This window comes from Syngnathus acus, chromosome 1 (assembly GCF_901709675.1).
Source record: "Syngnathus acus chromosome 1, fSynAcu1.2, whole genome shotgun sequence".
In the NCBI taxonomy this organism is placed as follows: domain Eukaryota; kingdom Metazoa; phylum Chordata; class Actinopteri; order Syngnathiformes; family Syngnathidae; genus Syngnathus; species Syngnathus acus.
The window spans coordinates 9,217,386-9,243,201 of NC_051087.1; the positions used below are offsets into that span (position 1 = coordinate 9,217,386).

General features: G+C 39.9%; 2 protein-coding genes across 2 annotated transcripts; both read right to left on the reverse strand.

The window, feature by feature from the left end:
* Positions 1-60: 60 nt before the first annotated feature.
* Positions 61-7,251, reverse strand: prkacab (protein kinase, cAMP-dependent, catalytic, alpha, genome duplicate b). Its single transcript, XM_037249760.1, has 11 exons — positions 6,723-7,251; positions 4,960-5,021; positions 4,561-4,689; positions 3,250-3,348; positions 2,277-2,359; positions 2,082-2,208; positions 1,910-2,005; positions 1,681-1,803; positions 1,387-1,446; positions 1,180-1,284; positions 61-1,103 (listed from the first exon to the last, which is right to left on the reverse strand). Exons 1-11 carry the CDS (start codon positions 6,766-6,768, stop codon positions 978-980), a joined length of 1,056 nt encoding a protein of 351 aa, XP_037105655.1. The 5' UTR covers positions 6,769-7,251; the 3' UTR covers positions 61-977.
* A 2,488-nt stretch (positions 7,252-9,739) lies between these two features.
* On the reverse strand, positions 9,740-23,856 carry LOC119121753 (complement C3-like). The gene is made up of 43 exons (XM_037249647.1): positions 23,704-23,856; positions 21,932-22,130; positions 21,680-21,842; positions 21,497-21,594; positions 21,253-21,341; positions 20,943-21,025; positions 20,763-20,850; positions 20,575-20,677; positions 20,206-20,326; positions 19,967-20,082; positions 19,615-19,761; positions 19,378-19,477; positions 19,219-19,313; positions 18,951-19,142; positions 18,681-18,836; positions 18,362-18,491; positions 17,655-17,723; positions 17,322-17,516; positions 17,129-17,249; positions 16,766-16,854; positions 16,530-16,669; positions 16,191-16,403; positions 15,539-15,602; positions 15,338-15,427; positions 14,989-15,195; positions 14,771-14,846; positions 14,511-14,670; positions 14,322-14,417; positions 13,743-13,893; positions 13,434-13,519; positions 13,135-13,212; positions 12,903-13,058; positions 12,748-12,810; positions 12,273-12,354; positions 12,108-12,156; positions 11,488-11,578; positions 11,319-11,408; positions 11,117-11,219; positions 10,888-10,977; positions 10,531-10,623; positions 10,347-10,430; positions 10,088-10,232; positions 9,740-9,994 (listed from the first exon to the last, which is right to left on the reverse strand). The coding sequence occupies exons 1-43, from the start codon at positions 23,778-23,780 to the stop codon at positions 9,853-9,855; spliced, it is 4,980 nt and encodes a 1,659-aa protein (XP_037105542.1). The 5' UTR covers positions 23,781-23,856; the 3' UTR covers positions 9,740-9,852.
* Between the last annotated feature and the right edge of the window lie 1,960 nt (positions 23,857-25,816).

A 25,816-nucleotide genomic window follows, 5' to 3' on the forward strand; every position in this document is an offset into this window, starting at 1 on the left:
ACTAATCAAATATCTAAAAATTCCCTTTTGTTCCTTTTGAATTCTGACCAGAACTTGAAATTTCCATTTCCATGCAAGCTATGTTTATCCAATGTCCCCAACTGAGTGATATGTTCAAACCTGAGATACTATTATGTAACATTAAGTGTTCCTTCACGAAACAGTGCTTGTCCATTCCCTTGTCCATGTCGTTGTGTTAGTTAGTGTGACATGATATCACATTTAAACGTTGCCATGGAGATGGATAAAGTTGCTATGTTGCAATGAGACTAACACTGACACACACACACACAGTCATCAAGAGTGACTTCTGTCTTCAATGCATCATACGGTTTACGATATGACACTGGTGACTTTGACATACAGTATGCTGCCTACAACATGGAGTATGGCGTTTCTCGAGAGAGAGGAAAAAAAAAAAACGTTGCAAAACCAAAACCTCTCAAGCCGTACATGTATCTGTGCGTGTCTGATTTGAGCGTTTACTTTGAAACTTCTACTGCTCACTAGATGAAGAGCATATCAACCAATTCCCAATGTGAATTGAAAAATTCAGTGCAGACTTTTAGCTGGTCCAGTTCCAGTGGTCCTCGCGTATGACGAACAAATGAAACAGTTGATTCTAACAAAGGGACTCGCCTCTTTTGGGCCTTAAACGTGAAAGATGAAAGCATACCAGCAAAGAGGAAATTCTCAACGAGAGGGGTTGCCCAATCCATGAATCCGAAGCACACCTTCATTATAAAGGGATCCAAACATGAGACAGAATCAGAAAGAAAGTAGAACAGACAAAGGCAACACTGCTGGTTATCATTCTCCTCGCTCGATTCCTTTTCCCTCTTTTTGCAGCTGGTGCTTGTGATTGTGACAGGAGACGGTAAGGCTCCCCCTTACAACTCCCACTTGACCAGCCTAGCTCCCACTGCCCCATCTTCCTTATCGACTCCCTCCCTCATTCACTCACTCACGTGTACTCTCTAGAACTCGGCAAACTCCTTGGCACATTTCTCATTGAAGGAAATGCGGATCTCCTCCTCTTCGTAGTCGTCAAAGTTGCTGGTGTCGCCTGGCCCCTTAAACTTGGGAACGAAAGGAGCTTCCACCTGTTGATGGACGAGAAGGACAATTTGCCTGCACACGGAGCCTCGAACAAAACACAAACACGTAAAACATACATACTTTTTTCTGGTAAATGGCAATCCAGTCTGTAGTTGAAAACCACTTGTGTCCTTTAATGTCATTGACACCGTTCTTGAGGTTCCCGTAGCGTTTAGTGAGATCAACCTGAGAATCAGAACAATGTATTTCCTCCATTAAGATTCATTGAGGAGGCTTGGCAAACAAAAACAAAAGGGAGGTTGTCGTTAATAGCTGCAATGTTTTTACCTGTAGCAGGTTCCTCAGGAGATCCTTCAGGTCGGAGCTGAAGTGAGACGGGAAACGTACCTAGGGCAGATAACAAAGCTGCTTGCTTTTCTCAAACAATCACAATTTGTCTTTTTAGAGTTGACCACCATTGCTCTTCTCACCCTCTAAAGTCGGGTGCCTCACTTGTAAAATGCAAACTACAATTGGATAAAGTAAATAATCAAACATGTGTGTTTTGCATACAAATTCATCATTTCTAGTTCACAGTGGGACAATGATGATAAATATATATAAGTGTCAGTCGGAGTATACCTTTCCCGATACAATCTTCTCATAGATCTGAATAGGCTGGTCGGCAAAGAAAGGGGGGTACCCAGCTGCCATCTCGTAGACCAGTACGCCCAGCGCCCACCAGTCCACTGCCTTGTTATATCCCTAAATGGGACGAGAGCACGGCCATGAAGCATCTCATTAACATGCAAAGGGCAAAAGGACAAATCCTTGTCTTGTTAATACTTCTGAGAGGAAAGCAGAGTTTTACCTTGCTAAGGATAATTTCAGGGGCCAGATATTCTGGGGTGCCACAGAGTGTCCAGGTCCTGCCCTTTACACGTTTGGCAAAGCCAAAATCTGTCACCTGAGAGGGGAAAAGACTTAACTCTGAGTAATACCCCAAATCCCTCCCATATTCCTAAATAAGGGGCTACATTTACCTGTATGTAGCCCTGTTGATCTATGAGAAGGTTTTCCGGTTTGAGATCTCTGTAGATCAAGTCCAAAGCATGCAGGTACTCAAAGGTCAGAACAATTTGAGCAGCGTAGAACCGAGCATGAGGCTCACTGCAAATGTAGGAGTACAAATTTTACATCTGCTCCCAAAAAATGCGTTATGTCAACAACATACTAACCTAAATCTGCCAATTCTTCGTAGATGGGAAAACATCTCTCCACCTGGCACATACTCCATCACCATGTAGAGGTTAGTGTTGTCCTGTAGGAGAGAGAGAGTAAACAATGTTCTGCGTTGAAACACATATATTTTTGGGTTACTGCAAATAAAGCCATAGCTACAGAACAGAATAGAATACATAAATGTTCTGTCATTGCAACCTGCTGGTACCCACTTTTCATTCATAACGTTGCATTCAAGTGTGAAAGGTTTTCAATCCAGGTTAAAAAAATCTGCTGTTGTATTATTATTATTTTTTTTTATAATATCTATGATTGAATCCTTTAAAGTGTCTTCAAAAATAATTTCGCCAAAAGCTTTTAATTCCACTGCACATTCTTTTTGAAGTTTTGGTAAGCTGTCTTTTATTGTATTTATTATATTTATTTGGTTTGACAGTATTGAAATAGGACATTAATCGTATTTTCTAATATAATCCAGAAGGCCTACTTTCAATGCCGCCAAAATACTGTCATCTTTGATTAAGGAGAGCCTACATAATCTTGTCCCAAAAATGTGCCACTAGAGGCCGCCCTCCACAAAAAGCAGCTAAAACGAAATGGAACTGCAGTAGGTCAGTATCAAAGAAATATGGCACCACGTGGATCGTGACTTGATTCAAGTTCAGAGCATCGCTTTTATCTTTGCAATACATAAACCGGTTCATTCCATACACCAATTAATTCTGTGAAATGTCAGATAGGTATAAAAAACAAACAAAAAAAAAAAACAGACTTTGAGCAAGCCTTCTGCTAATAGGTTTATCTGAAGCATCAAAGCATTCAGTCCCGGGGCATTTAAGGTATCCAAACAGCTTAAATGGATAAAGCGGAGAATGGCCAGCTGGGGAACAGGTACAGTGTGCTGTCAAGGTGTTCCCACATGGCATCAACATACAGTACAACCATACACAATTGTGTACATCATCTTACCTTGAACGAGTACTCTAATCGCACGAGAAAAGGAAAGTTGACGGCCTGAAGAATTCTCTTTTCATTCAGAGTGTGCTCTATCTGCTTCAGCTTCACCACCTAAAATTGGGAGAAAGTGAGAAGTTAAATGGACCCGATTGTAAATAAGGAGTGTTCTTTCAATTTAACGATGAATTTGATTGACAGTTAGAAATGTGACTTTTGAAAGTGGCCTTTGGTCTTCCTAAGTGGAATTTTCCTGGGCTTTCTTTGGTCACCCTGCATTCACGTTCCTAAAACATGCATATTAGGATAAATGGCCATGGGCGTCAATGTGAGTGTGAAAGATTGTTCCTATATTTTATCCCCTTATCCCTATCTCCAGCGAATATCAGGCCCCCACGCTATTTGGGAAATTGTTATCCTAATCAACGCATGGCATTGCCAAACATGCTAATATGACCGTCATAGAACTTGTAAAAAATAAGAAATCAGTCATAGTTTTTTTTCCAAATCCACCAAAACATCTTTTAGGAAGGAGAACTGGGGGCCCTGCTAAAACATCTGGAAAATCCCTGGGAAAGTCCGAAATGTAGTGACAGGCAACAAAGGTTTACTGTGAAGGCCGTTCCCATAGAAGTGCTTTCTTTTCACAAGAAAACACTTTGTCCAGCTCTTCCAGGGGAAGTCAGAGACGTTCGCAGGCCGGCCGGGTGAGCCGGGTGAGCCAGGTGACATAGTCTCTCCAGAAAGTATTTGTTCTAACCTGGGGCTCCTTCAACCGTGATGTGCCCGAGTACTTCATCTCTTGATGCAGAGAAGCAGAAGCCCTCCTTTGAGCCCCTCCTGGATGACCGAGCTTCTCCCCCTATCATTAAGATGTAGTTTGACCATCTGGTCAAGAGCTTCGCCTTTTGGCTCTGCTTCTTCTTCTTCACAAGACAGACCAATAAGGAGTCCGCATTAGTGTTTTCAAAAGTTATGCTGAGAGTCAGCCTTATCCGAATCCAACCCTCACTGGAAACGAATCGGACTTACTGCAGATCAAACTCTCACACGGTACAAGAAACAAACAGCCCGTATCAGAGTGACTGGTTCCGAGACACAGAACTCTCGTAGGACACGGTCAAATTCCTTCTACAAGTCAACAAAACAAACATAGGCTGTTTGAGTGAACTCCCATGCACCTTTTAATACTCTGCTGAAGGTGTAGAGCTGGTCCACTGTTACTACAATTACTACATTGGAATGGTTTCCGCCAACATGGAAACACAATCTCACTTCTTCTGCATTGTGCCAGAGAGTGTGTCCTGACCTCTGGCCCAAACTGACCTTCTGCTTGTTGAGGATCTTCATGGCGTAATGCTGTCCCGTTTCTCTGTGCCTTACCAGCATAACACGACCAAATGAGCCCGTGCCCAGAGTTTTCAACCTCTCAAACTGCTCCAGGCAAGCAGTGTTCTGAAAAAAATAAATAAATAAAAAACACACGCAAAGAGTGAGTTTGGCTTGTTTTTGTTTGACGAGCGCATTTTAAGTGTTCCGTTTTTTTCGGGAACTTTCATTTGGAAATCTATTGAATTTAGGAATACACTTTTGGCAGACAGCAACATCTTTTACAAAATATAGATTGCTGTCCTACAAAATGTAAATGTGGTGTCATGCTACAATTTGAAATAATTAAGCAGCACAAATTTAGAAGCATGGCTATAGGTGTGCAGTTTCTCTCACCTGTTCAGGGCTCTCCCATTTCTTCAGGAAGTCCTCTTTGGCCTTAGCAAGGAACTCCTTGACTGTAGACGATAACACCGACAATACTCTTTTTATTATTTTTATTTAGTCTTTTCTTAATTGTGAAGGGCGACAAGTAATGAACCCTGTTCATTTTACCTGAATTTAAGCTCATTTGAAATTCAGAAATTTCAACAGTGAGTAAGTTAAATAACTTGTTCAAACATAAACTATTAAAATATTTTGTTTAAACTAGGGATGGGCGACTACCAATACTTTTTTTAAGGTATCGGTACTCATAACAATGGCCAATAGATGTCAATAAAATTATGGCCTCCTGTGGCTGTTTTATGATCAGGAATACATATAAGGACACAAAATTGCAACTTTGTGCAATTGTAGGTACAATTGCTAGATTGGGGTATATAGGTCTTTCTTAAAAATTTGCCATTTTGTGGCTGGGGGGACTACTAGTGGTATCGGTACTTGGTATCGGTATCAAGAATTGAGTCTCGTACTGTTATCGTTCTGAAAAAAGTGGGATCGAACATTGTTTGAACATATTACTTTTAAATCTACATACACATCCACTTGGTTTAGCTCTGTCACAAAATGTAGTTTGCTATTTTAACAATAATATTTATATGTATCGTGCAACTTAAGAGTGGGAGCTTACCCAAATAAGCACCTATGCAAAAGCTAGTCAGTCAGTCAGTCAGTCACACTAACCTCTAGTTGGCCACATTTGCCCTACAAGATGCTTAAAAGGCTTTAATAATTTGAAAAACATAAACACACATTTTTAGTCTGTTTCAGTGCACAATATGTTAATATGGCGGGGTCTTGTGTTGATTTTGAAGTAAAGTTTAAAATGCACTGAACTTAGATTGGACACATAATTAGGCCCACCAGCGCAATCAAATAAGTGCCAAAAGTAGGAGTTAACATTGACATTTCTCAAATGATTTACATTTTTGGGTATGAAATTTCTCCATCTTTATATGTATTTTATAAACCACTTAAGCTTTCTCGTGTTGAGAAGAACACAATCGCAGGGCATGAAGACAAACAGCGAGTTTGCAACCTAGAGTCTTTCAGTATCCAAGGAAGCATGTGTTTGGAATGTGGTGGGAAGCCAGAAAAAACTGGAGGCCGGAGGCAACTTTCAAGCCTATAGAAATGTATTAGCACATCCTCATAGTTCTGCATTGCATACATACAAGTAGCCTAATTGACGGAAAGCAACATTTTAAATCATAGTTTATTAAGTATATTGGTCAATTTATTTCAATAAGGGTTTTGGTGAAACAAAAATACTTGCCACTACTCAGTACTATTCAAAGTGATGGCAAGAAACACAAAGTTGACTCATGATTTACTTTTGCGGGCCACCTCAAATGAGGTGGTGGGTCGGATCCGGCCCATGTGCCATGAGTTAGATACCCGTGATTTCGAAGTATGTGCACGATTTTGTTGCCACTTAATCTGCGGTGGACCTTTTGTGATGATTTTGGCTTCATAAGAGATGCAAAACATTAGTAAGAGCTGATGTAATGCAGCTGTACATTATTGCAAACCCCAACCACGCAATCAACATACTAACGGTACAGTACTTACATAATGTATGGCTCACTGTGCAATTGGCGGTGTGTAGTATTTGGATGTGGCTCTTAATAAATCTACAATCGTTAGGCCTCTTTGAGGGAGGCTGGCGCCGGCCAGGTGATTCTCAGGTGGGAAGCGTGCTGCTTTGCTCGACTCACCGCTTTCCATCTCGCTGCCCTTCCTGGCCGTGGGCGCGTTGCCCATGATGACAACCTGTCAACGGGCGATGAGTCGCTCTCAGGTTCCACCAAGCAGGTCGATTAGGACGAGACAGTATTTCCTAAATCCAAACGTGGTGTTGATCTTGAAGAGGCTGTCCGCTGATGGTGCCGCGAGGGTGCAGCCGCTCCTCGCTTTACCAAACCGATATCGAGCGACAATCCCGGGTCGCGGAGGAGCCAGTCTTCTCCTCGGACTCCTTGTAGCCCCCTCCGATCGAGGCCCCCTGGCTTCCCACCGTCAGTCCAGTCTCCCCAATAGAGATGAAATAAAATAAAATAAACAGCGACGGGCAGGGCGGCTATGCGGTCTTCTCAATCGAAAGGATTCGTGCTAGCAACCCGAGGCTTTTAAACCTCTAATGTTCACCTACAACGACGAGAATTAGCCCAAATCAACATTGGCCCCCTGTAGCCCCGGAGATGAGCTGGATGACGGAACTACAGCCCAGTGAACATCCCGCCCACTCATCCGAATTGGACTTGATTGACAGCTAAGGCTCGGCTCCCCATTGGCTATCAATCTGCGGTGACGTCCAATTCCGCGTTGTGATTGGTCTCCAGCAATCCAACGGCAATATCCCCCCGCCCTACTAAACTAAGGTGGGGTGGTGGGTGGGATGGGAGTAACGTCACCGATTTTTTTCCTCCGCCGCTGACCTTGCGTGGCAGGACCGTGACAATGTTTGGGAGTGCAAGGCTGTCGTTAGTCAGCTGATGGTATCGCACTCTCAAATCCCTCGAAATACAGACAACGAGCTCCAGACTCATCAGTAGCCCCCACCCACCGTTCCCCTAAGCGACTCATACACGTTTCGCCGAGTGACGTCAACCTCAAGCTATTTTTAGAAATGTTGGTCAGAATGGAACGCACGCGCGGCGCGGTCTGGCCGGCTTGGCAGTCCGCGGTATGGCAGACGGACGCGGGAGGGAGATACACCTAGAGAGCGCATCTTTTCTGCTGCAGCAACCGAAATGGAAGCGTCGCATCATCTACTGTATATCTTTGTATACGTATCCAAAATTTGAAGCCCCGACTGTATTTAACGAGAGAGAGAAAAATGCATCATACCACCCACGCTATCTGCAGGGTACAGGGGGAGATTAAAGAAAACCAGACCAAAAGAAAAACACTGGAGCCTTTTGGTAGTTTGACCTGTTTTTGTTCCCTCTCGATCTCCTGCAAATATCTGGATTTGCAATTTATGTTTTCATTTTATAGAATGAAAAAAATACTCATTTTACTCAACGAAACACAACCTGTAGCTAACAATAACAAAATCAGAGAAACGGATCATTTTGCAGTGACCTCTTGCAGAGCTGCGTACATAACACAAGGCCATATGTAGTCAAATTGACAAAAGTGTACATATTGCACTTTTAAACAATTTATAATACTAAACCGTCCTGACAGGATCTGCTTCTTCAGGCATCTCACACGCAAATTTTCCTGCAGGGCTTTGACTGTAAAAATCAGAGGTCAGCTACCTTTTTGAAACTGAGAGCTAATTCTTCAATACTGGTTTTGACATGATCGCCTTTATAACATTCCTATCACGTTGCATTGGTGAACTGCTTTTAGAAAAGACCTGCGGGCTACTCGATTGTGTGGTTCTTAACAATATGTTGTCCCCAGGCACCATTTTGGTGGCCCCCAAACATGCAAAGTACCGATGTACAGTAATCACCTCATATGCCTCTGCCCCTCGACTTTCTTAATTTTTTAAACATATATGCCTATATACATTTTGCACAACAAATTAAATTTGAAATCATGGAAAACAGTTATTGTCCAGTGACTTCCCATCAGTCCTTTTCATTTAGAGATTAAATGGGTGAAAGCCCATTCCCTCTGTTTTATTTTCTGCTGTTGCCTAGCAACTTTAGGCTAGAGTGAAAATGGAGTGGCCAGTGATGCTGCATTTTATGAATGGAATATAGAAAAGCAAGGAGGTAGGGGAGGGGAAAGCATGAGCTGACTCTCACTGCTTGTGTCACTACTGCATGCGCTCCTTTCTGGCCTCACTGTTTCATAATCAGGAGAGCAGCTATACTGTCAGCAAAACTATGACGAGCACAAAGCATCAAGAGGAAAAAAAATATACGTACATACATATTCAATTATTATGACAAAAAAAGTTTTTTTTACAATATTGGTGGACCTGCATACGTGTAAAGTAATGTTTGAGGAAATGTGATTTTATGAGTTATCAGGAAACGTTTGTAATGGATTCTTCACTTTTCTTCCAGAATGACTGAGTTTAACTCTGCAAAAGCAATCAGGGCGCATGAAACATAACACATAACATTCTAGTTATTTCTAGAGATTTACGATTCTATACCTTCCAAATAATGGCACACCTTTCAATGAATAACCTTTTCTGATCATGCAAAGCTCTAAATTGCCATTGGCAGTAGGGACTGTTCACACATATGAAAACAAATGTCTTTTATTAAAGTCATTATGTTTTCCCTTTTCTGGGTCCAGCAGGGATGGTATTTATTATACAAGCAACAAGTGCTGAGCTGTAGAACTCTGAGCATTCTTATATTGCCAGGCATTAATCTAAGATGTGGTATCTTGCTGCGCATAATTGTGAGCATTTATTAAGATCCATTTAGCAGACACTAAAAATGCCATGTAACTTAAGCTTTAAATTTGTTGGCATAATCGTTTGTGATGTTTACCTTAGCTGTTTTCTCCCCAGGCATGCTAGAACACTTCAGTAACTTCAAAGTAGCCTAATGGTGTGATCCCGAGATCATCTTCACGGCAATTTGATGCGATTCTCAGTTTCCCTTTGTTTAATATAACAGCAAAACAAGCTGGATATGTTACGACTCGTGAGGATGTATTTTTTTTATGAATTTTAATGACACAGTACAGTGTATTTAGTTTTAAAACTATTGTAAATTAAACGATTAATAAATCATTATTATGAAAGTAAAACAGACAGTGAGATTAATAGCCATCTAATTTTAATCGGCACAGTGTAACATTTCATGACATAAAAGATTGACATTCTGGGAATAGTGAAAACGTGTTTTCATTGTCTGAGCTTGATTTTGACTATTGTTCGCATGCAAAACCTTCATATTTCCTTTTTAGGAACTCCATGCCTATGCAAGTAGGTCTGTGTTCTTGGGATTGACACTCAGCAGTTGTAGGCCAGTATTCGATCCACGTTTTCTCTCCGAGAATGTAATGGAACCTAAAAAGAGGAGGTTGAAAACAAGTTGATGTTTCAAGTGCATCAAACAAAACTAGCATTGATGCAAAAAAAAAAGAAAACTCAGGGACTTACGTTTGTGTCTCGTCATCCCTGTGAATATCTTTCGATGAGCCCATGATTAAATACGACTTGCCTACGTCCAATTCTAAAGCCTCCCTGCAGTGTGGATAACTGAGGAATGTGCGTAGTTGGCCTTGGGCACCCATATCTTTATTTCCTGCAATGGCAACATGGGAGAAGAAAGTAAATATATTGATCAAAGTCTCAGTTTGAAAGCATCAACATTCAGCAAATGTGAATACTTCCTCAGTCAGTTGAAATCAAATCCTACCTTCTTTGATGACTTGGGTCACCCGTGCTTTGTAGATGTCAGTTGACAAACCGTCATGAAATGCTTCCAATTCTATGCGGTACACTGAGGACAGACGAGTTACACATTATTGTCTTACTTACTAATTTCTCCATCATCTAAAATGACAAATAAAAACTAATATACTGTACTGTACTTGTCTTACCATAGTCTATCTTGCTAGTCGGGGTACTCTCACAAGACTTTTGTGCACGCAAATCATTACTGATTTGACCCTTCTTTTGTAGGCTGCAGTTCTCTGGGTGTGGGGGAAAAAAGAGATGAATTAACTTGATGTAATGATGTGATGCTAGAAGTCAGGGTTTGTTTGTGTCCTGTCCGGCAGGCTCTTACAGCTGCACACAGTGGTGGCAATTTTACTAATATTTGGAAAAAATAGTTCACTCTTGCTTTCCAACTGTGAGAACAATGCTTTACAAAAATGTCAAATGTAATTCTGTCCAGACAAAGTGTATTTCTCAGAAAATTCACTCGATACAGTCGGAGCTGTGTTTCATCTTACCTTCAGCACAGGTACATTCATCCTTTGTGCATAGTTTCAGCAGCTGGCCAGCTTTCCTCTCGGGATGGTAGAATTTCACACAACGCCTCTCTGCAAAGTAGTTTTGTTGCAGAAATGGACAGGATGTATTGTTTTATTTGTAAAATATGGTGCAAGAACGTTGCTCTACTAAACGCCGCATTTTATTCCATAAAAATCCCATCCACGTATCTTTAAAAAAGTGACTCACCATCATAGTATTCATAAACAGACACAGCAGCCGGTTGTAAGATGCCGACTTTCAGGGTCTGGATGATCCTAAAGCTGATTTCCTCACGACGCCTATAAGAGACCTGTGGAGGTGGTATGATATAAAAAAAAAAATTAAGCAGCTGTCGATGATCAAAAGGGAAATAAGTGTCAGGGGCAAGGTGACGAGATGTCTGTCTTACTTTGTCCAGGTAGATGATGAGAGAGCCCTTCTCTGACAAGGCTGTGTTCATCTCATACTTTGAAATGATGGGGGCACGACCTTTGGACAGCTACATGGAAACATACAATCAGGAAGTGGTTCGAAGCTATTTTAGCAATGGAAGAAGGTTTGTCTGTGAGGGTTCATACCAAGCCCATGTCGTTGTTGTCAACACGGAAGCCAGTCAACAAGCCAATGTCCAAGATTGTCATGGATGCATCATGCTCTTTGCTTTTATACCTGCTCAGACATCAAACATAGCAGTATTTCTTGAGAAACTCAAACAATCAGATTTTTTTTGTTTAAATTTTTAAGGGACCGAGGCAGGGGGTCAAGAATCTGTGTATCATATGTTCATTTGTTTTTCAAAACAAAACAAAGTAAATACGGTAATGAATTTGTTTCTCAAAATTTGTTCCAAAAGGCAAAATGGTAAAAACGGATAATTACTTGTTTCTGATTTTGTGCACAAATTGTTGCTGTTATTAATGTGAAAACATGTACATACGTAGGTGTTTTTCACAGGAGAGCAACAAAATGGGGGAAAAAAACATACAACAAGCAGCATGGCCTTTCCATTGTTACAAACATCAGATGTGGCTCCAATAAAAAAATTCATGTTTTCCATTTTGGAATGAACATTGATACAACAAGTACTTATTTGGTTGTTTAGAATTGAAAATCAAATAAAGGAATGATACACACAATGACAAGGATCAAACTTTGCAACCTCACTGTTTGCTAGTCTTCTTTTTCTTATTGTACTTACATAACCTCTATTTGTAGCTTGTATATCTTCTCTTCCGCATCAATTCTTTCTGGGAAGACAGTATCAGACAAAAAAATTATGTTTTTATGTAATCAATTAAAACCCCCAGACGAATGAGCAAATTATAAAATACAATTTTAAAATATGACAAAATATTAAAATTACCTGGAATAAGTTGCACTGATAAGTCAAATGTCTGACAGTCACTTTCTTTTTCGGAAGGCAGGGCATAATACAACGACACCATCTGTCACATTGACAACATCAAATTATATGATGGAACTCATTATAAAGCCATGAAATTGTTCATACTCACGCACACACGCACACATGCACAGTCACACACACACGCACACACATGTAGACCCTATATACATACCGTAATTTTCGGACTATAAGTCGCGTTTTTTTTTCATAGTTTGGGTGGGGGGGCGACTTATACTCAGGAGCGACTTATATACATATATATGGTTTTTTTTCACTTTTTTGGGCATTTTATGGCTGGTGCGACTTATACTCCGGTGCGACTTATAGTCCGAAAATTACGGTAGTAAATCATATATAGCCCTCATCATAAAACAAAAGGCCATATGAATATTGTGGGACTTGAGCCTAACCAGAACATAATTAGTTGACTTACTGTAAATGTTGCTTCTCCACTACCTTCGGCTGTCACTTTGATATCTTGATTAATACTTTTCATCTGTGGGTTAAAAATACACACAGAGGCTTTTATAGGAACACATTTGGACAGTAGCAAGAATGCTAAATAAATGAGATGTGAGGCACTCTCACATCAGATGTTCTTGTGGTATGAAAGGTTTCCTTGTTGAAGGTGTATTTGAGAGGTAACGATCTGCCCGGCACGTCAATATCCACTTTCAGATCATATTGTGGCTCTTTGGCACTGCTCCAGTATTCCGATATTGCTTGATACACCATAATTGTGGCCTAAACGGAGGAAAAATGGGAAAAGGATTCAACAGAGCCCAGATGACATGAATATTGACATCGAATCTTCTCTCACCTGAGTCGATCCATAGCCTCCGCCCACCTTTCTCTGTTTGTTGAACCATCGCACCACAGGTCTGGCCTCCTCAAAGTGCTTTATGAACAGATAAAAAAAGAAAACTTTGCATTGTATGTACAGTATACACTGTAGGAATGATCAACTACTATTTCAAATGTTATTAAAATAATACTACAGGACAATATGGAAAACACTTGCTTTTTACATTGATTTTGATATGTCTGTAGTCTCAAACCCAGTTTGTTTCTGGAAATGTCTGTATTTTTGTCTGTATTATATTAAACAAATTCACATACCCCGGCCTTGACCAAAGCCAGAAGAGCATAGGCTGTTGCCTCCAGTGTATAAATATGTCCCTTAGGCACAGGCCAATGGCTTAACTCTGCAAAGGAAAATAACTTGAAATTAATATTTTATTATACTTGGTTTTTTTTCCCTATAGTCAATAATGATTGTTTTTGTGATAACTTTAATTCGCAGAAATCACAATGCAATGGCTATTTCTATTAACTTTTTTTTTTACTTTGGTAAAATGACACTCTTGTTTTTTTTATTCATGAATATAAAATACCAAAAAGTGAAAGGAAGACTGTTTCAGAATTCACCTGGGGAAGCGAACTTGAAGAGGATCTCCTTGTTCAGCTTATCCTTGTTCGCTAAAGCATACGATGTTATGGCTACAGCATACGGGTTTTTGAGGCTGGTCAGACGCCTTTCCAGGTAAGCAAGTGCTTTGGCTTCGCTATCTTCCAAGCTCTGGAGAGAAGGAGAGCAAAGTAAGAAGGGGGATCATGAAGCTTCCTAAGGTCAGTCTTTGGGCCCCTGGTGTTCAGTCTGCGTATGCTGCAATCAATTCATGTGACAATTTGTGTCACTGCTTGAATCAAAGTAACAACTGGATGAAACTGTTTTATTCAGCCTGACCAAAACCAAACCAAAGTAACTGTTTCCAGCGTGTTATTCGTAAGCACTGAGTCACTGTTTTCAAAAACCAAATACCAAGTCTGAAAATCTTGGTGTGCTGATGGATTCGGACCTGACTTTCAGCAGTCAATTCAATCACTGATCAATCACTTCAAAAATTGATGAGCTGATCACTTAACACCGATGTAATCTTTTTGGAGTATGTAAAGGAGTTGGTAATTAAAAGATTATTGGCCGGGTAATTGGGGTAAAGTACTCACATTAACAGTGGCAGAGCAAAGTGCGCGTGACTCCTGCATTGCAATGAGATTGAAGGCCGTCATTGAGGCGTCTGAGTCCCCACCTCGCACGTCACCCTACGCACACGCACAATAAATAGACAAAGCCACGTTATGATCGAAATCGTTGGCAATACAAAAACCACAGCAATGAAAAAGGATTGCCCTTACAATCATCTCGCCGTGAGCGACCGTGCCCACTTCTCGAAACATGCCGTCAGGTTGCTGTGCATGGAGAATAAGAAACTTGACAGCATCACAGATCACATCTCTTTGCACGGCCACCAGCTGGTTGGACATGGAGAACACTTTGGCAACATAGGCTGTCAGCCTGAAAGACGAGAAGGCCAGCACACCTGTTCATTTGCACATCAAAGTTCTTGACAGAAGGGCCGATTTTTAAAAAAAAAAATTCTGTTTGCTTGACTCACCAGCTGCTACTCGGCTTTTTGGCCCACACAGAAAAAGAACCATCCTTATTTCGGTAAGCAACCTGATTCTTGTAGCCTGTGCCCAAAACAGAGTTTTAAACATCTTGATATTAAATTATAATGTCTTTCATCATTGGCAGTTTAAGAGATCTTCAGCGTATTGGAGATTTTGATTACATCTATTTAATCTCTGCTCCTTGACCAATATCATGTCTTACCAGTTTTTATGTGTTGCAGTGCTTCATCACGTTTTTGAAAGCCCACAGTTTCCCACTGGTTGGTTTTGTCCAGATACGTGGTTGCAATTACAGGTAGGGTCATGTGGATCATGTTCTGCTCTCCACAGCCACCAGGCTGATAAATCAGACTACCCATTGATGTCCCACCAATGGCATTTTCCACAAATACACTAACTTGTTCTCTACCTGCAAGCACGCAGACACACGCAGTTAAAAACACCAGCTCATATTGTTGTTGCGCAATGTCCTATTTTCATCATGTGACGGTACATCTTTTTGTCTATTTATTGAAAAGTGGATGGATTAAAAAAAAAATAAAAAATCTCACCCATCACAGAGATGTGTGTGACAGAATCTGTGCCCGGTACCACATCTTTCTTTGGAATTTGACTGTTGATGATGACTTCTTGTTTACCATCTACGGTGTGCACACACAAGTTTGAAGGTAAAATGCCAAGTTATAAAAAAAAAACACACAACACAATTACAACGTTCTTCTCAGAAAGTGGAGTGGAATGCGGAAACTCACTTATTCCTTTTTTAGCAGGGTCAAGGTCTATTACCTTTGGAGCCTTAACCAAGACACCTTCAGGCTAGAAAAGCAAAAATTAAATAGAATAAAATACATGGTTATTTTGTTGGTTGCTCCAAACCCATCATTGTTGGATTAGGATAATACATAATAATACTTAATACTAATAATAATACTATAATAATAATGATAATAATAATTATAATAATTAGGATAATACTTGTATACATGCATTGAAAAATGTATAATCAAAACTGAAATATATTTAGAGCATGTATTTTGCATGTATGAATGTATTTTGTCCATCTTTAAAATAGCATTAGTTTGGTTAGAAAGCGTACAGTCCTTCTTGCTCTCCAGTGGTGGCGCCCTTCCTCATGTACTATAAATAAATTGTCTAGTCCCCTCGAATGGAAAAAGGGGAATTTATGTGTCAGTGGTAAAATATGTATTTAGCGTTTTTTTGTACTGCATGCTTCTCTGTGGCGTATCAAATTTAGACATTTGTTTTAACCTTACAGGGACTTTAAAGTGCTTGCTTAGAACACTCGTTTTCACCAGCATCTAAATAGTGATCTTTTTTTTTCCGCAAACAGTGTAACCTGTCGATAAAATTAATAAAATATTCCACTCTTAAATGTTTCTTTACCACAACTTTCAGCTTCTTCATTATTCCATCAGCGAGATGGGAACCGCTCACAGCTGCTTTGACCTCGATACCAAACATTCCTTTTTTCATGGGAATGATGATGTAGGGTACAGCTAGCGTAGTGTGGGGCCCCATTTCAACCTCCTGGCGGAACTTTGAGCGCTTGGAGGCTGCACTGCACACATCCGCTGTCTCAAACAGGTCCACACGCACCTCAAACACAAAGGTGGAGAAGGGAACTGAGGGATGGTCTAGTTTTATGGTGTCCACACATTGCAACTAAGAACTGAACGTCGGATTCATCTCGTCATTCAGCAGAGTGAGCACACACAGACTTACTGTGATTTCGTCAGGGCTGTAATTGTGGAGTATTGCCTTGATTTCAATCTGCTCTCCACGCACAACCGAATAAGGAAGCTTGAGGTCAATGAAGAAATCCTTCTGTACTATCACCTCTAAAGGTTCACCGACACAGATTCCTATAAGATAGTAATTGGATTAAAAAAAAAAGCTCAACGGAAGGAGCATTCAGAGCCACTAAACCGGCTTTTGATTTTAAATAAGCAGAGCCTCACCGTGAGTTTTGGATAAACTAATACCCATAAACTGCCATGTTGTTATGGAGTCACGCATGGGCTCCATTCTCTCATATGATGTTGTGTCACTGAAAGAAACAAATATATATAATGTATCATATATATTTAATATAAATCATTTTCCACAGGGACTATGTTTAATTGAGTGCTATATGAAAAAAAAAATACTTAGCTACCTTGTAACAAACTAGAACTAAAAGCTATGTTACTTGAACACATCTCCTACAGTGTTGATGTTTTTTCTTTGCACACAGCTCTTGCATTGGATCTTATTTGATGTGCAGATGTAGTGACAGTACCTATTTAGTATGTGTTGAGTGAAGATACGACCAATTTTCTTACCAGTTACGTCTATGTGGAGGGCAAGCAGGCAATTTGACCTCAGCCCAAAGCCAGCTTTCAGGGAAATTTGTGCGGGTAACAATTTCAATGTTGTCCTGGTAAATGTGATCATTCTTCTCACCTTAAAAAGAGATTTAAAGTCAGAGAGTTATGAGAGACCGTCATTTCGCTATTGCCTGTGTCCATCGCGTACTTCGAGCTATTTGAAGGATGTCTTGCTTCATCTCAGCTCTCTGGCCTTCCAGTTCTTGGCAGCAATACACGAAAGCCGCGACACACTCTGGTCCATCAGTGATGTACTCGCTGCGCGTTTCACAAGTGTATGAGAGTCGCGTTTCCGCCATGCCATCCAAACAGCAATCCCTCTGTAGTCCTTCATATTTACTTGCTGAAAACAAAGGAAATGAGTAAGACAAGAGAGGCCACAATCAATATATTGATGATTTGTTGTCTAGTGCAAGTGCGGGATTCCTTTTCCTCCCACTGTTTTGCCATACAATGAGTAGAAGTGTTGAGATATCCTCACCTAAGGTTGTAGTAACCTGTAGTAGAGTTGTAGCTCGTTTACTCCTGCTGGGTGCTGGACATTTCAGCTCTGGAAATGCAACACAGTTTAGTCATGAAAACGACCACCCGGATACTGATGAACTCCAGAAATAAACTGTTGGGCATCTGCTTTGTGAACACAACTCAATCAAATGGGAGACTGGCAATTCATAATTTTAAAAAAAGGGCAGATATTATTGCGATAAATTTAATTCGAGGAAGCCTATATGAGAGTCAGGGGCGGATTTTCTTTTTTTTTTTTAATTTGCATGTTGTGAGACCTAATTTGTCTGTTTTTCACTACAGCTCAGTGTTGCACGATAAAAGAATGTTGATCCACATGGTGAGAATCAAAGTCCTGGTTGTGTTTAAGGACCTAGCCTTTTGCCCTGGACGAGAAATGCCCTATCTGCTGGAGCCGATTTTTTCCATTAATCTTTTTTTTTTTTTTTAATAAATAAATAAATAAATAAATAAATAAATAAATAAATAAATAAATAAATAAATAAATTCAATATCTGACAGGAATTTATTTGAGTTATTATGCTAATGTTGCCTCTATAGTTGATTCAGGTCACAAAGAATCTTTTATCTTGCTAATTGGGGTCTTTGGATCTGCAGGAATTTGAATCCTCACTCCAAGTGAATACACAAAGAAATAGACAGAAAGACAACCAAATCTGTCACCTTGTCGGTAAGGGGTTCCTTGGCCAGCGTTGGTCTCAAACACCAGTCCAGCGTCATAGAAGACACTCATTCCATCTTTGCCGCCACCTGGTGTGCAGCCAGTGTCGTGCTTTTCCACAGCCTCCCACACCTGGAGCAAAAACAAATCTCCTAAAATTTGCAGCATGAGAATTGTCTAGACACTATTTGTATGATTGTCTTGTTCACAATTATCTCTTTAAAATTATGCAAATTTTCAGTTACTTTTACCAAAATATATTCCTCATCTGGCCATACTGATCATATTGACCACCAAACAAAAAAAATCAAAAGTGGTTGCCTTTTTCTGGGTCAGACGAAACTTCTTGTTCAGAACATAAACGCCTTTGTCAACTGCCACCAAGCCCACTGTGGCCTCTGGGTCTCCCGTGACCCTTAGTCCAAAGATCTTGCGAGGTTCAAAAGATGGTGCACGACTTGTTGGTTCCAGTTTGAGCTGAAATTAAAAGGGGGAAATAATGAGAATCAGATATGAGTTTTTGACTTATATAATCATCAAACCAATCATTTATACTCAAAATAAAACTTGATGAGTTTGTGTTCATTTTACCGTGCCCATGCAGGAGTCCTTGACATCCACCCAAATCGAGTCTGACACCACCTCGCTGTCATCTGGACGGTAGTAAGCTACGATACGGAATGATGGGAGCATATCTTTGGTGATGGGAATGATGACGGAGATCAGAACTTGGCCAATGGTCCTATGACGGCCAAATTTCACCAGTTGTCCTCTGCCGACGACCTTCAGAGACAAACGTTCATCTATGAAAATCATAACTATCAAACACGCAAAGAAATGGGTTTAAAACGATTCTCACCAAATATGTGATGTCAGTATCTCGAGTTGGTGGCTTGTTTAAATTGAGGTTGATTTTCAAGTTATCTCCCAAATCCAGCTCTGCTGTATCCACACCTGCAAAAAGCACACTTAAGATGGCGTCCTAAAATTGCTTCTGCACTGCAGGATATCCTCTTACCTATGTGGATGTAATTTTTGCTTTTGGCATTATATGGGATGGCTTTCATTGTAGCAGTTGCTTGCCTTCCATCGAGGATTTTAGGATCACTGGTCCTTGCCTGTAATAGAACAATACATACAAGCACACAAAGTATTTGAAGTTAACAAACAATGCAAGATTTAACAGGCTATGAAAAGCTGGCGTACACCGTTTGTCCAAATCCTTTGTTACTTTCCCTGCAGGCAAGTTACTTACGTCAATGGTCAAAATTGCATCCCTTGAGACTGTATTGACAGTGAGCTTGGCAATGCCGTTGTTAGAGGTGAAGCCCTGCACTTCACCGGGGTTCACCACCACAGGGATACCTCGTGCTGGAGTTTCATCAGGATTCGTGACCTTAAGCTGCCCCCCAAGAAACAAAAGAATGCTTTGTCAGCAAACATTCAACTGATTTTCATTCCACATGGATATCATAAGTAAAATCCTCCATGTTTGCTATTGGAAGATAAATATAAATATTTCTTCATAAATGTTATCACCACCCTATCATTCCATTACACGACCATTCAACAGTGCAGTCGGTCACTATATCAGTCACAATATTTACCGTAACATCGAAGGTCATTCCTGGTTTAAAATATGTGGGTGTCTTCCTGAACTCAATGGTGTATGGAGATGTGACAATGTTGATGCCTCTCAACTCTGCTTCTACCATTTCACTACCTGGAAACACAAAACAAACACAGAAAAAAATGCACTCTTATACCTAAATTGTAATTGAGGCTCAGCCCTTGCAGCTCATTGGTGTGATTCTTCGGTGAAAAATAATTCACAACGCTTTCTTACCACTCAATGTCATAACGCTGGCAGACACAAATATGTGACTTCCCACCAAATCATCGATGTTTGGGACGGTTTGTATCATCTGTGCTTTCTTGAGTGTGACCAATCCACAGCCTTTCTCAATCTAAAAGTCCAAAATACAGATATATAAAAAAAAATAAAGTGAATTTTATGTGAAGATGTTTTATCTGTGCTTTGGTTCCATCTGTTTCATTTCTCCCTCAAAATAATCTTAAAAATGAAAAAGATTATTCAGTATTTGTCTCCAGTGAATAAATATACTCTATCTGTGTTATTATTATTACACATACTGTACTATGCAGTTTTACAGATGCCATAATAATAAAATCAGATGCAATTTACTGAACTTACAGAAAGTCTCTGAAGAGATTCAGGAAAACTTCTCTTTTCGCCATCCTTTAGAAACCCAAAGACCACAAAGGCCGTCCCATCTACTTCTTTGCCAAATAGATACCTAAATCAAACACACACAAATCAACAAGAGATGTCAAACACAGAGAGTCTCTTTAGTTTAGTACACCAAAATGACTTTCACTTACGTGGCTCTGATCTTGACAGTGAACTCTTCGCTATCCTTATAGAAGAAGGGGTCCGAAGGCGTTAATTTGACTTCAAAACTGGGGAGCACTGAAAATAAGGAAAATATTTGATTGTTCCAAATTGGATAAAAAGTAACACACTTTTTCCGTGACGTCAGTTGCAATACAGTCGGGTCTCACCATACTCTTTAACTTCAAACTCTGCATAGAAGCTCTGTTGTGGGTGACTTTGGAACCTGGCGACGACTTTCCACACTCCAGGACTACACGCAGCCATACAAACAAGTTTTGTCAAATGTCATGCATTTCTGTTTTCAATCTCTATCATACACTTTCATTTCATATTTACATTTGTAAATCAGTGTGGGGAGAGTTAAAACGATTAGCTTTTCATAGGATTAGCATTGTATTTACAGGTTAAAAAAACATCTCAATTTTTGAATTAAAAAACATCTAGAAAATGTGAAAAACAGAATTAAAAAAAGATCACCTGACAATCTCAGCAAGTTTGAAGTTTCCAGAATACATCCCTGACTTCAGAAAGACTAACTCAAGAGGTAAAATGACCTCTTCCGGTGTCTAAGGACAAAGAACATTGAACAAACATCATCATTATCCACACAAGTTTCTTTTTGAACAGGATCATCAATCCATTCCATTTCATGTGAATCACATCTGTATCATCAGCTTTCTGGAAAGCTGATTGTCTATTCCATTGAAAAGTTTCTCCTAACCATCATCTCAATGATTATGGCGGCAGCCTCATTTTCATTATGTTGATCTCTCTCAATAGGCTCCATGCTCGGCGTCACTCCGAACATTCTGTAGTTCACTGCAAGACAGGAAGACAGGTTTTAGGTGCTCTCAGTTGTTTTGAACCCAAAGGCTGTTAATGACTCCACGCTTTGCGCACGCACCCGTGCTGTCGGGGGTGTAGAGATTCTTGTCTGTCTGGATGAAGATGTATCCAGACTGAAAGGAGACGAGCACAACCTTCTCCAACAGTCGGTCAGGGAATTTAGCTTGCAGGTACACATACTGCTTGTCGTTGGGGTCTTTGCTAAAGTCCTTGCTTTGTAACTAATGAGAGAGGAGCACAAGTAGCAAGGAAATATTGTATTTAAGTACTCAGAGACTTTTAAAAAATATACTTGCAGTGTCTCTTTTACCATAATTTGCCCAAGGCCTTGGAAGTTGTTAGCGCTATTAAGGGTCACAGATGCCTCCGAGCCAAGCGTTTTGGTTTTGGTTGGATGGTTCATCACTTTTATTTCCACCTTTATGTCGCCCCCAGTGCAGTCTTGACACTCCACAAAAATGTTTTCTGTCGCTCCTACCCGCAACAGGTTGGGGGCGGACATCACCTGCCTGTAGCACGTTAATGTGAGAATCATTAGAAGCCAAGGATATACACAGCATTATGTACAGCAGCACAATATAATCACACTCAGTAATGCAGCTGTATCAAAAATTCAGTCATTATAATTAATGAATTTTTATTTTGTAACTGCACCAAATACTACATACATGTTTTATTTGTTTTTCTTTAATGTTTTGCAAAATGTTTTTTTTTTTTTTTAAAGGAGAGACTTGCTGGATTTGCTTATCTCTTTTTTTTTTTTACTCTGCAACAGGATTTTCCAGTGAATATTGACAAATGCATTTTCTCCCCCCACCATTTTGCCTCCCTTTCTTATCATTTTGATCATGTCACGACCCTATTCTGAAAACCCCCGTCATGTTGTGTCTGAGGATAACCTCACTCGCTCCCAACCTTACATGGATTCTGCAAACAATGAGTCAACTATTGATTGTTAAGGAGTGAAATCCAAAATTTGCTAAGTACAGCATTTCATCACTGCTCTATTTACTATGTTTGATGTAATCAAACAAATATAACTATTTGACTAAATTACCTTGACTTGTGGACCTGCAAACTAACTGCTAATCATTATGTGAATGGCTAAGCCAATGTTTACAGTTTCAAAGTGTCATTAATTAATTTCAAATGGGGCGATGTGGATCAGTGGTAGAGAGGTTGAAAGTTTGATCCCAGTCATGCGTCCATGTCAAAGTGTCTTTGGGCAAGACACTGAACCCCTAGTTGCTCCTGATGGCATGTAATCAGTCGCTGAATAAAGCAGCAGTGTGAAGCGGTTTGAGTGCCGGTAGAAAAGCGCTATACAAGTAGAGCCCATTTACCATTCAGCGCAAGATATACTATAGATAGATCGATCGATCGATCGATCGATAGATAGATCGATGGATAGATGGATGGATGGATGGATGGATGGATGGATGGATGGATGGATGGATGGATGGATGGATGGATGGATGGATCGATCCATCGATGGATCGATGGATGGATGGATAGATAGATAGATAGATAGATAGATAGATAGATAGATAGATAGATAGATAGATAGATAGATAGATAGATAGATAGATAGATAGATAGATAGATAGATAGATAGATAGATAGATAGATAGACGGACGCACGGACGGACAGACGGACAGACGGACAGATAGATAGATAGATAGATAGATAGATAGATAGATAGATAGATAGATAGATAGATAGATAGATAGATAGATAGATAGATAGATAGATAGATAGATAGATAGATAGATAGACGGACGCACGGACGGACGGACAGGCGGACAGACGGACAGATGGACAGATTGATAGATAAAAGTGTTAAACAGTGAGTCTACTTACAATGGAACACCATCAGCCAGAGAAGACAACAAAGATAGATAGATAGATAGATAGATAGATAGATAGATAGATAGATAGATAGATAGATAGATAGATAGATAGATAGATAGATAGATAGATAGATAGATAGATAGATAGATAGAGATGGACGGACGGACGGACTGACTGACTGACAGTTTGACAGACTGACAGCTTGACAGATTGATTGTGAGTCTACTTACAATGTAACACCATCGGCCAGAGAACACAAATAAGCAAAGGCCAGTGAGGCCAGCAGCCACAGAGGAGAATTACTCATGGTCTCCTCGATCCTGAACTGCAATGTAGAGTTCAGCGCTACAACGCTCTCCTTTTATCTTCCTCTCTCAACCGGTCTCCTCCCAATGCGTCCACAGAGGGCAACAACATCATTTCCCAGCAGCAATTGCCAAACTGCTTGGATTGGCAAAGGTCTACGAAAGATACTTTTAAAAATCAATGGCTTATTCAAATAATGAAAATGATAAATGAATACTCACATTTCTGTAAAAACACTAAAATAAACAAATGTGACTATATTTGGATAATTTGGTGTATATCAAATGCAAATCGACATTTGGTTTCATATTGTTTCTATTTCATGAGCAACAATTCAATCAGAACTCAAAACATGTCAATGCATTTGCATTGGTGTTTCTTCAGGTATTCTGACTTTCTCTCATTCATCAATTCTCTTAAATTTTAGTTTAAATCCTGCAAAATCAGCGTAAATAAAGACTCTCAGATCAAATAAACACTATCGATTCTACACGATAGTGCTTTTAAAATTTTTGGGAACAGTCAGTTACTGAAACGAAAGGTTCACTTTTTTGAGCCAGCTGGGTCGATATATTTTTGAACATGCCCTAGCTCACAAGGTTAAAATTGTGTAATCCCTGACAAACAGTTGTTGGTGTTTCAGCAACGGGGAATTTTCACGGATGACAAACTTGTGCTTGTGCTTCTATGTGAAACCCTTTGAGACTGCTTGTGATTTAGGGCTATACAAATCAACTTGACTTGACTTGGCAAAGAGAGACGGCTTTCGATTTGTTTCCAATAAAGTGGCTTCACTCATCAATTTGGTCTTTTATTTATCATGGTTCATTTTTTAATTAAAATGGATTTAAATACTCATTCAGGTGTCTCGAATTAAAATGTATTTAAATTCTCATTCTGGTGTAGCTATATGTGATATAGAGTGAAAACAATGTAATAACCAAATTTACGCACACATTTACTAATTCTTCATGCACTTTTATCAAACGGTCATAGGTTAGCTGTTAAAACGAAAAACGCTGTTGGTTGTTTTCTTTTGATATCCTTGTTGTAAAGGTTGTGACATATACAGTGGCGGTTCTACACTGAATTACGCACTGGGCGAGACTACTTCCAAGCCCCGTCGTAAAAAAACCCAACTAATTTCATTTCGCACAGAGTTTTTTAATAGAATGTGAGAAAGAGAAAATTGCATTTCTCAATTGCACAAGTTTCACTATTGCAATCACAACAGGAAATGCTTTTTAAAGTGCACAAATACAATGGGACAATTCTGAACTTTATCGTTATCAGTGTGTATAGACTATACATAAAATTGGCAGAGAAAAGCAATAATCTGGAAAAATTAAGAATGATGGCTTTGACCTTTTTCTGTCCATCTCATTTATCTGGAACTCGACAAGAACAGTCGATAGTTTTCCCATCCCTCCCAACACTGTCATTCGGAGGTGAAAAGGAGACTAAACCAATTTTATGTAATCTGGGGGTGACATTATAGCTTTGTATCACACATTTTGTCGCCCCCACGTGACATAAAAAAAATGCTGGCCTGGGCAGCCTGCATGGGCAATCATGCCAAAAAACGCTACTTGAAATATATGCTCTTCTTGGATGCACAATTATAGCTTCTGGTGAGCAATGGCTGCTATCCTGTAGCACAGTTGTTGCTTCTATAAATGACTGAGCACAACTATAAGTATGCATATATTTACAAAAATTAATCAAGGGCCACGTCTACAGTGGGTGAGGGCCGCATATGGCCCTCGGGCCACCACTTCAATAATATGTTGCTCGTCCTAAAAGTTGCTACAACTTGCTCGTTTACCAAACAAATACTTGCTATTTTGTATTTAGACGTAATTGCACGTTTTTTTTAACCGTAGTCATGAAAAACAAACTAAAATAAACATTCGTCCAGCTCGTTAACTGAGAATGATTCTGATTGGCCAATGTGTCACATGACCTGCTTTAGTTCAGCCAGGTAAAGGTAGCGTGTCACCGAGTTTCGGTTGTGCCGAGGGCACGTCGCTGTCGCCC

What these genes read in the sequence shown, in the direction of transcription:
- LOC119121753 (XM_037249647.1), bottom strand. Translation starts at nt 23,780, where the DNA reads ATGAGTAATTCTCCTCTGTGGCTGCTGGCCTCACTGGCCTTTGCTTAT. An exon ending in ACTGCAACACATAAAAACTG is followed by an intron (nt 14,847 to 14,988) that starts GTAAGACATGAT and finishes TTTTGGGCACAG; the next exon opens with GCTACAAGAATCAGGTTGCT. An exon ending in ATACCACAAGAACATCTGAT is followed by an intron (nt 12,811 to 12,902) that starts GTGAGAGTGCCT and finishes TTTAACCCACAG; the next exon opens with ATGAAAAGTATTAATCAAGA.
- prkacab (XM_037249760.1), bottom strand. Translation starts at nt 6,768, where the DNA reads ATGGGCAACGCGCCCACGGCCAGGAAGGGCAGCGAGATGGAAAGCG. An exon ending in GATTAGAGTACTCGTTCAAG is followed by an intron (nt 2,360 to 3,249) that starts GTAAGATGATGT and finishes TCTCTCCTACAG; the next exon opens with GACAACACTAACCTCTACAT. An exon ending in TCCTGAGGAACCTGCTACAG is followed by an intron (nt 1,285 to 1,386) that starts GTAAAAACATTG and finishes TCTGATTCTCAG; the next exon opens with GTTGATCTCACTAAACGCTA.